Source organism: Hyaena hyaena, unplaced genomic scaffold (genome assembly GCF_003009895.1).
Source record: "Hyaena hyaena isolate Hyena2069 unplaced genomic scaffold, ASM300989v1 scaffold_98, whole genome shotgun sequence".
Classification (NCBI taxonomy): domain Eukaryota; kingdom Metazoa; phylum Chordata; class Mammalia; order Carnivora; family Hyaenidae; genus Hyaena; species Hyaena hyaena.
Window position 1 is genome coordinate 2,494,669 of NW_024080730.1, and position 10,297 is coordinate 2,504,965.

The 10,297-nt window shown below is 57.5% G+C and overlaps 1 protein-coding gene across 6 annotated transcripts in view; it reads left to right on the forward strand.

Annotated features, from left to right (window-relative positions):
- Positions 1 to 2,549: 2,549 nt before the first annotated feature.
- Positions 2,550 to 10,297, forward strand: part of CTTN (cortactin) — a 31,746-nt gene continuing 23,998 nt past the window's right edge. For 3 of the 6 annotated variants that reach the window (XM_039235422.1, XM_039235425.1, XM_039235426.1), the window contains exons 1-4: positions 2,849 to 2,899; positions 7,242 to 7,337; positions 9,712 to 9,798; positions 9,905 to 9,978. In XM_039235422.1, coding sequence (XP_039091353.1) covers positions 9,712 to 9,798; positions 9,905 to 9,978 — 161 coding nt within the window. In that variant the 5' untranslated portion in view covers positions 2,849 to 2,899; positions 7,242 to 7,337. Of the gene's footprint in view, positions 2,641 to 2,848; positions 2,900 to 7,241; positions 7,384 to 9,711; positions 9,799 to 9,904; positions 9,979 to 10,297 lie in introns of those variants that run through there. The other 3 variants (XM_039235427.1, XM_039235423.1, XM_039235424.1) reach the window with 3 other exon arrangements.

Below are 10,297 nucleotides of genomic sequence, written 5' to 3' on the forward strand. Positions count from 1 at the left end.
GAGTCACTCTGTGGTACACCTGAAACTACTATTGCACTGGATGTTAACTTTAAATAAAAACTTTTAAAAAAACTTTAAAAAAGTTTTAAAAACCCACTGAGTTGTACATTTTAAGTGAATGTATTTAATGTAATTGTATTTCAACAAAACTGCTTTTTTTAACGTTTTATTTATTTCTGAGAGAGACAGCGTGAGCAGGGGAGGGTCAGAGAGAGAGGGAGACACAGAATCCGAATCAGTCTCCAGGCTCTGAGCTGTCAGCACAGATCCCGACGCAGGGCTCGAACCCACGAACCGTGAGATCATGACCTGAGCCGAAGTTGGCTGCCCAACCGACTGAGCCACCCAGGCGCCCCTCAATAAAACTGCTCTTAAAAAAAAACCAAAAAACAATTTTCAACTCACAAAGCTGTTTTGGGGGAAAATGAAACATCCTGTCTACATATTTTTTAAATCTCACAATGGTCCCTGGTAAAGCCAGGCTGGTGCCCAGTGTTAGCCCCCGTTCCCGGTTCTGACTTCCCCGTGTAGCTACCAGACCCTCCTCCTTCCCAGTCACTCAGGCAGAAAATTACCTGGAACCTTTTAATTACCTGTCTTTTTAATCATGTGGCCGTTAGATTTGGATTCATGGTGAACTGGTTCGAATCCCGATTTTCCCGAGCCCTATGCACTTTGTGGGCTCCTTCGACCGGGGACGGGGCGGGGGAGGAGGGGAGGATTTTAGTTTTACAAATGTGTTGGTATAAAGAAGAACATAGTAACTCCATACATTGTCTTAGTTCTTTCTTTTCCTTCTGATTTTAAAATAAAAACATTTTCATGGGGCCTCCAAAAAGGGAAGTCCAGGGGCATCTGGCGGGCTCAGTCGGTGGAGCATGGCACGCTTGATCTCGGGGTTGTGAGTTCGAGCCCCACATTGGGCAGAGAGATTACTTGAAAATAAAATCTTTAAAAAATTTTTTAAGAAGGTAAGCGCACGGCGTACCCCCTTGTTCCTGGATGTCACCGCATATGGCAAAGCTGCGCTTCGGCGAAGGCCCACAGGGCCTGTGGGAGGCAGGCAGCGGGAGTCGGGCCAGTGGCCAACGGGCCGTCACGTGCACCCGAGGCAGAGGGCGTGGCGCGGCCACCGGAGGCTGGAAGGCACCAGGAGGGCCGCAGGCAGGCTCGCGCTGCTCTCCCCTGTGGCCCGCGCACTGGGGGCAGGTGTTGGGGTCCTCGGTCCCGGCCCTTGGTCCCCGGGGTGCAGCCCCGCCGGCACCCCCCGCCTCCCCGGGAGGGCCCTTCCGTCCCCGCTTGGACGTCCAAGTCGGACTTGGAAATTTTTGACGTGCATTCAGGCCACGTATATGTGGCTATTTTCATCAGCAAATTAGCCTTTGACAGATGACATATCCTTCCCCTCCCCCAATCCTCCCTCAGACTTGACAATTTAACTTTCCAAATGTCTCTTTATCTGCTCCCTTCTCCCCACCTGGCCCGCTACCACCAGTTTGCCTGAGCCGGCTGTACCGGCTCCTACCTGGCCCTCTTCCCATCCGTTCCCCACAAGGCAGCCAGAGGGATCTCATTATAATTCACACTCGACGACGTCTCTTCTCTGTCCTTAACTTCCTCTAAGGACTTCCCGTTTATTTTAGAATAAAGATCAAGGTCCTTGTGTGCCCCGCCAACCTCTGCCTGACCTGGCTTCATCTTACCCCACTGCCCTGCTTCTGCCACACTGAACTTTCTTCAGTTCGTCTGCCTCAGGGCCTTTGCACATAGTGTATTTTCTGCCTGGAAAATTCTTCCCTCTTCCCCCCCTTACTTCTACTTGGTCTTCAGATTTTGGTCCAAATGTTAATTGCTCAGAGAATCCTTCTCTGTTCTCCTGGGTGAGTTCAGGTTCCACCTTCTCTCCAATATAATTTCACAACACCTTTGCCTTCTAATTTATAGTATTTATCCTGCTCCCTAATTCTACATCTGTGTGATTATGCCTGACTTCCTTTCTCGACTGCAAGTCCCTGAGGGCAAGGTCCATGTTTATTCTGCAGAACTTCTCTTGATACATATGTGGCCTTCTCTGGATGGACAGGTTCGTGGATGGAAGATGTAGGTGACCAATGAAGGGTGGGTGCATAGATGGGTGGATAAGTGGTGCGTGGATGGACGGATGATAGATGTGTGCTGGATGGGGAGATGCGGGATGGGCGGGTGAGTGGACGAATGCAGGGCGGCCGGGCAGGTGGATACGTGGAGGGTGGACGGTGGTGGATGATGGACGAGGTCTCTTGGACGGATGGATGGATGGGTACAGGAATGGAGGGTGGGTGCGTGGCTGGGTGGGTGTTTGGATGGGTGACAGATGTCCGATGGAGGCGGAGATGAGTGGCTGGATGGAGGGGTGGGTGGACAAATGAAGGGCGGTAGACGGACGCGCGGAGGGGTGAGTGGATGGATGGATGACGGACGGATGGTGGGAGGGGGCGGGGACGGACGAAGACGCTCCTCCCCGGCCCGGCCCGGCTCCCTCTCCCGTCCTTGCGCCCGGGCAGCAGGGAGCACCGGGAGGCGTCGGCGCGTCCGCACCCGGGCGCAGCCCGAGGGGCGCGCCGCTGCACCGACTCCGTGCCCAGTGCCCTCCGTGCCCAGGTGTGTTCGCGCCCCGCACCCGGGCGGAGCTCGCGCCGGCGCCGGCGGAGGGCGCGGCCCCGGCCACGTGGGCGCGGGAGGCCGCTCCCGGCCGCGGGGTCCGCGGCGGCCCCGGGGGCGCGGGGCGGGGCCTCGCCGGGACCCGGATGCGGCCCCGCCTCCCCCGCCGCGGAACCGGAAGTGGGGCCGGGCGCCGGGAGCAGCGGGCGCGGCGGGGCCGGGAGCGACCCGGGCCGGGCCGGAGGGGGCGCAGGCGGCGGTGAGCGAGCGCGGCCTGCCCCGGACGGGGCGGGGGCGGCTGGCTTCTCCGACGGGCTCCTCGGGCGCCGCCAGCCCGGGGACGGGAAGGAAGCGGCGGTCGCTGCGGTCTCGCCGCTCTTCCGCTCGCGGTTTCGGGCGCGGGGGGAGCGCGGGCGAGGCGTCCCCGGGCCGGGGTCGGGCGGGGGGCTGAGGGCTGAGGTGGGGGTCGAGGCTGCGGACAGGCCGGGGGACGGGAGGGTCCGACGGCGGTGGGGGGCTCGGTGCCAGGGGCTGGGGGAGGGGCCAGGGGGCCGAGCGGGATCGGGTGGGAGAGGGGCCCTGCCGGGAGGGAACGGGGGTCGGAGGGGCTGGAACGGGTGGGGAGGGGGCCGGGGTCCGAGGGGCGAGAATCGGGGTGGGGGAAGGTCCGGGGCCGGAGGGCGGGGGGTGGCGGGGGGGTCCGAGGGCCGGGGTCCCCCCGCAGCCGCCCCATCCAGAGGCGGTGCAGTCAGGTCAGCGGGAGAGCAGCACTCGCGCCCCCGCGGCTGGCCGAGAGGCTCCGGGTGAGGAGCGGCCCCTCCTCCGGGTACGTGGGGAGTCGCCAGAAAGGAGCTTTCGGGCTTGCGGCTTGTTCCGGTGCCATCTCGTCCATGTTGCGGGCGCGCGGCCGCCCCGCCGGAGGGTCGCGGGAGGAGGGGACCGGGCTTCCTCGGGCTGGCACCCGGCCTCTCGCCATCCCGGGGAGGAATGCCGTTTTCCGCTGAGCGCAGCCCTGGAGGCGGCCTCCCGGCCCCGCCTGCGGGCGCCCCGCGCCGGCAGCGGTTAACCCCCTGGGTTCTGCCCAGCAGGCCCCTCCTGTCCCTGCCCCCATCTGACCGCGTGTTGAGTCACTGCCCCAGCCTCTCTCTCTCTCTGTCTCTCCCCCCCCTTCTCTCTCTCTTAAAAAAGCGCTCCCAGATCCAGAAGGAGCAGGAAGAGTCCTAAAGGCCACTTTTGGACCCAAGAATAAAGGGGGAGGGGGATGCTGACCTGTTTTGGACACTAGGTCTCCCGGTCACTACAGCCTTTGCCTGGTAGTGGAAGCATTTGGACAGGCTTATCTTTAAAACACTTTTAAGGGGCGCCTCGGTGGCTCTGTCGGTAAAGCGTCCGACCTCGACTTGGGTCATGATCTCACAGTTGGTGGGTTCCAGCCCCGCGTCGGGTCTGTGCTGACAGCTCAGAGCCTGGACCCTGCTTCGGATTCTGTGTCTCCCTCTCTCTCTCTGCCCCTCCCCCACTCGTGCTCTGTCTTTGTCTCAAAAATACATGAAACATACAAACAAAAAAATTTTAAATAGTAAAACGCTTTTAAGAGAGCATAAGAGGTGACTCAGACTTTGGTGGGTGCCGTGCAGCACAGGTAAGGTGCTCAGAAAGGGCGTGGTTGAGCGGGTGAGTCAGTCGTGGGAGCGGCCCTGCCCTGTATTGCCCTGTGCCAGCCGCAGGTGGACTTGGGCACAGGCCCTGGCCTTCACCTTGTGAGCGTGCGCGCTGGTGCTCTGAGCAGAGGAGAGTGCACAGAGCCTGGGGACCCCCCCCCCCCCCGCCGAGACCACTGTTTTGCCTGCTCAGATGCCTTCTCGCTCTCCCCTTCTCTGCTGCAGAGCAGGTAATGAGGTTGATGGAAAGGGAATTCTATGCCACCGTCTAAAACTTTGTCCTATAGAGTTTCCCACTCTATGTGGCAGTACAAGCCCTTCACACTGATGCCATGTTGGTGTGCACGTGTACGTGTGTACACACGTGACGAAGGTCTGTTAATGGTGAACAATGTTTCATTAGTAGCAGTTTCATTGAGATACAATTCATATGATTCACCCATTTAAAGGGGTTAAGGGGCACCTACCTGGGGGCTGAGTAGGTTGAGCATCTGACTTGGGCTCAGGTCACGATCTCACGGTTTGTGGGTTCGAGCCCTGCGTCGGGCTCTGTGCTGACAGCTTGGAGTCTGGAGCTGCTTTGGATTCTCTGTCTCCCTCGCTCTCTGCCCCTCCCCTGCTCACGCTCTGTCTCCCAAATAAAAAATAAAAAAATACTAAAAAATTTTAAAGGCTTCAATTAAATAGTTTTCTAGTGTATTCACAGAGTTGTGCAGCCGTTGGCATGATGGTTTTAGGGTCATTTAGCACGTCAGAAAGAATCCTTGTGACCTTCCCTCCAGTGTCAGGCAACCCTGCATCTGTTTTTGTCTGCGTAGACTTGCTAGTTCTGGACGTTGTATGTACGGGGGACTGTATGATACACAGTCTTTTGCTGTCTGGCTGCTTCGGCTTAGCGTGTCTTCGAGAATCATTCGTGTAGCAGGGTCTTGGGCTTCACTCCTGCGTTTTCGTCCGAGCGGCCACACGGACCGGTTACGTAACACGGGCGTGGGCATCGGGTTTGCTTTCTGGCTACCCTGAAGGATACTGTGCGCATTCCCGCGCAGGCTGTCGTGTGGACGCAAGTTTTCGTTTCTCTCGGGTCTGTCTCTGGGCGTCGGAGCCCCTGGGTCAGGTGGTAACTGGTTAACCTTTTGAGGACCTGCCAAGCTCTTCCTCACTTTACTTCCCCAGCAGCAGGGTCCGGGGGTTCCGATTTCCCCACACCCCCTCACACCTGTCTGTCTGTCTCTTCGATTTCAGCCATCCTGGAATGAGAGGCTGGGTTCCTGCTGCGTCTTGAGTTGCACTTGATGGTTAACGATCCCGAGGATCTTGGGTGAGCTTAGTCGTCACCGACGGATCTCCGGGGAAATGTGCGTTCAGGCCCTTCCCCGTCTTGCGGTGTGGTTCCTTGTCCTTTAGATTAACAGAGTTGCAGGGGCTCCTTGTTTGTTTTGGCCGTGGGACTGGGAAAGAGTCCCCCCCGCTCTGTGACTTGTGCTCGCTCTCTGGATAGCGGCCTCTGAAGCCCAGAGTTTCAGATTTCGGCCATTGTATCCGTTCTTGCCTCTTGGTCTTTGTGCTCTAGGCTCCCATCTGAGGACTGTTGGCAGTTTGGAGATTATGAGAATCTATTCCTGTGTTTCCTCGGGAGAGTTTAATAGTTTAAGCTTAAATTTTAGATCTTTGACCGGTTTTTGTGGCCAGTGTGAGGTAAGGGGCCAAAGGCATTATCTTTGGGTCCAAAAAAACACCCAGGCTTTTATATTTGCAAGCAGTTATCCTTGTGCTGTGTGTGTTGTTGTTTTTGTAATTTAGAATGGGGGGGTAATAAATTGTTGGAGATCCTCCACTGTCTCGTGGAGTTTTCTAGATGCTTGCCAATTACAGGAACAACGTCAGTACCTGGCGGGTGCGGAACAGCCTGGAGAAGTTAGGCTGTGCAGAGGGGTGAGGAGAGAGGAGGCTGAATGGTAGGGTCGGGAACGCGGCAGCAGCTGGAGCGTGGGGAAGGCTGGCCGAGCCTCCGCGCGGTCCCTGGTGTGTGGCAGCCGCAGGGAGGTCAGCGGCGCGCGCTGGGCACCGGCCGCTTTCCAGGGAGCGAGGGCGCCGTGGCCTCTGCTCCCTAGCGTCCCGCGGCGCCCCCAGCACTGCCCTGTCGTTTTCGGGCGAAGGTGGGGAGTCGGCGGCTTGATGAACTGGAGTCGTGAGCTTTGCGCGGTCACCGTTTCCGTCCATTAGAAGCTCAGCCTGCCTCTCCCCGCGCCGCCCCGCTTCTCGTCCCTGGGCTGTGTTTGTGTCCCAGCCATGTCATGGGCCCTTCAGAGAGGTTTCTTTAGGTTATTTCTGTATTTTTTAATGTTGATTTAGTTTTGGGAGAGGGAGACAGAGTGGGAGCGGGGGAGGGGCAGAGAGAGAGAGGGGTCGGGGGGGGGCGCGGGGGGAGAGAGAGAACCCGAAGCAGCTCCAGGCTCCGTACCGTCAGCACAGAACGCGACGCGCTGCTCGAACTCTCGAACTTCGAGATCGTGACCTGGGCCGGAGTCGGGTGCTTCACCAGTTGAGCCCCGCAGGGACCCTCTTGTGTTACTTATTTTTTTAACTCTCAGTCAGAGGCTCTTATTCTTAGCAACGTCCTCATTTAGAAGGAGCAGAAACGGCAGGCTGGCCGCTTGCAGCAGGAATTTCTGTTTGTGCGAAGACGAAACTTTCTGCAGCTGTAAATCTTTTGCAACTTGTTATTTTCTGTATTTTCTCCCTGCGTCCGAGAACCGGCTGAGGTTTTTGGTTAGTCGGATGCACACCGTCCCCCCTCCTTTCGGATTTCTTCAGGAAGCCATGTGAGGTGTGGGAGGGTGTCGCGGATTCCCGAAAGGGTCCGCACGCGTGACGACCCGCCCAGGGTGCCTGGCGGCAGGCGTCTTGCTGAGCTTTTTCCCCTTTATCGTTTTGCAGACGGAACCATTCCCGATGCCTGGGAATTCCTCACTGGATCACTGCGTTTCAGACAGAGACCTGTGAGCAGCCTTTCGCCTTCAGCCGGAAGGAAAGGTCTGTGCCTTGTCACCATTCTGTTCTCTCCCTTCGGGCCGTCGGGGTGAGTCCCTGTGCAAGGAAGGGGACGGGATTCTCCCTTTGGGTCTGCGGAGGTCGGACAGTAATTTCTGGGAGGATATTGTGTTTAGAAAGTAGAGTCAAGAGGGCGCCTGGCTGGCTCTGTTGGAACAGCGTGTGACCCTTGATCTGGGGTCACAGGGTTGTGAGTTCGAGCCCCACTTCTGGGTGTAGAGATTGCTAATAACTAACTAACTAACAAACATTTAAAAAGCCAAGCCCAGTTTCCAGTGTTGCCTGTGGTTTCCAAAGAGAGGGGGACTCCAGAAAACGCTGGAGCGGGGCGGGGGCGCTGCCAGCAGCATGTGAGGAAGCAGGCATAGGTGCTGGCCCTATGATGAAGCCGCTTCCAGAAGGACCCTGCCGTGTTTCCCTGGTGGGTCTAGAACAACAGGCAAAGACCTCTTTCACCTTCACCTCCTGGGGCACTTGGCCTCACCGGCCCTCCCCAGAGACCCTGTCGCTTTGCGGGACCGTTTCCTCTGGCCTGAAGCACGGGTGGCCTCTTTCCAGGGCGGGGCCGTGATCCACACCTGACTGGAGAGGCAGAGGCTGTGGGCGAATCACCCAACTTCCGGTCGGCTCTTCCATTTGTGAACGGCCATGTCTGGTCGCCCCTCCCGGGGCTGCGAGTTGAGTCTATTTGCTGTGTCTAAATCGTGTCACCAGCAGGTCACGTCTGGGAATTCTTGCCAGCCCCTGGGACACCTAGACAGAGGGGAGCGCGGTTCGAGGTGGCGTGGAAGGGACGGTGTCGAGCCTGCCTCACCCGCTAGCAAACTGTTGCCTGTTGAGGTGACCGCGAGAGGAGTCCCATCTGGGGACGTGAGAGCACTATGCCCTGATCTGTCCCTCGCTGCCGTCCCGGACTTGGACTTGACACCCAGCAGGGCTGGAGGGGGCGGGTCTGGACGGGCTTCTGTCCCGGCTGAATTCAAGCCACAGGAGCACCGGTGTGGCGCCCCGGAAAGTGCCCACTGGGTGTCCCCGGTTCAGATACATGGGTGGAGTTTCCGGTTGAGCGAGTTAAAATAACCTTCCAGGTGCTTCCTGGCCTAGGTGACGTCTTATTAGTACTTGTGTGGGAAACGAGTCTGTTCTCAAACATGGTTTTCTCTGGGAACCCTTCAGGGTTCGATTTTCCCTTTGCAGTCAGGAAAAGCCTTGTCTTGCTGAGGGGCGAGGCTGCCGTCCTGGTCTCTGTGCCGGACGGAACCTTCCCGTGCTGCCGTGCTGGGAGAGGAGGGGACAGCCCATCCTCCGAGCCGCCCAGTGCAAGGAAAGTCGGCGTTGTACGTAGCGGGTGTCTCCCTGGAGCGGCGGTGGGGCAGCCCTCGAATAAGTCACTTGGAACGTTGATTGACGCGTCCGAGCCCGAGTTAGGAACGTCAGTGTTGCGTGTCCAGGAAGTCCCTGAAACCAGTGTGGGTCCTGTCGTTTCTTTGAGGCGATAAAGTCCACGCAGCCTGGGATTCAGTTGTCCGGCCCCTGCCTGTTGGGGCAGCACCGTCGTCATGACTCCGTGGAGGCGTGTATTCTTCCTTGTTTTCTTTTTTTTAATGTTTGTTTTTAAGGGAGCCAGAGCCGGAGAGAGAGGCCAGGAGGGAGCAGGGGAGGAGCAGAGAGGGAGACTGGATCTGAAGCCGGTTTTGAGCTGGCAGCTCAGGGCCTTAAGGGGGGGGGGGAGGGGCTAGAACTAGAACTCCAGAATGGCGAGATCGTGACCTGATCCGAAGTCGGACGCTTACCCCCTGAGCCCCCCAGGCACCCCAGGAGGGATGTATCAATGGATGATGTAAATGCACAGATGACTTTCTTATTTTTCCCACTTGAATTGAAGCCGGACTATTTCTGATGGGTCTAGGATGCCACTTGAGAGCAGTGTTAGAAAGACCACGTGATGGGGTCACCTGGGCAGCTCAGTCGGTTGAGTGTCCGCCTTCGGCTCAGGCCATGATCTCACAGTTTGTGGGTTCGAACCCTGCATTAGGCCCTGTGCTGACAGCTTGAGCCTGCTTCAGATTCTGTGTCTCCTCTCTCTGTCCCTCCCCTGCTCACACTCCATCTCTCAAAAATAAACAAACATTATTTGACAATAAACTATTTGTAAAAAAAAAAAAGAAAAAAAGTAAACAAACATTAAAAAAAATTTAAAAGGAAGACCACATGACATTTCTTCTGTGTCTGACGGTGTCGTTCCCGCACGGGGTTGGGGATGGGCATTTGGTGGCACAGCTGCCCAGCTCGCCGGGTGGTGGCCGCAGAGCGCGTCTCTCCCGGGTCCCCCTGACCCCGGGCCCTGCTCTTTCAGATGTGGAAAGCCTCGGCAGGCCACGCCGTGTCCATCCCCCAGGACGACGGGGGCGCCGACGACTGGGAGACCGACCCCGATTTTGTGGTATGAGCCCCCGGGCTCCCTCTGTCCCACTTTCCCTCATGTGGGTTGTGTGTGTGTGTTCCAGTCCCATGAGTGGGCCTCACGAGTCACTCGCTTCTCTTTTCAGAACGATGTCAGTGAGAAGGAGCAGAGATGGGGGGCCAAGACCGTGCAGGGGTCTGGGCACCAGGAGCACATCAAGTAAGGGATTTTCTTTTTTTTTTTTTTTTTTTTATACAAATGTGTTTAAATTATTTTTTTAACGTTTATCAATTTTTGAGAGACAGAGTTCGAGCAGGGGAGGGGCAGAGAGAGGGGGACACAGAATCCGAAGCCGCTCCAGGCTGAACTGCCAGCACAGAGCCCGATGAACCCACGAACCACGAGATCATGACCGGAGCCGAAGTCGGCCGCTGGACCGACTGAGCCCCCCACATGCCCCTGAGGGACTTTCTTAACGTCGGTGTGGAATTGGTGTTCTGAAGGCGAAGACACGGACGGGGGGCAGGGGTCGGCAACA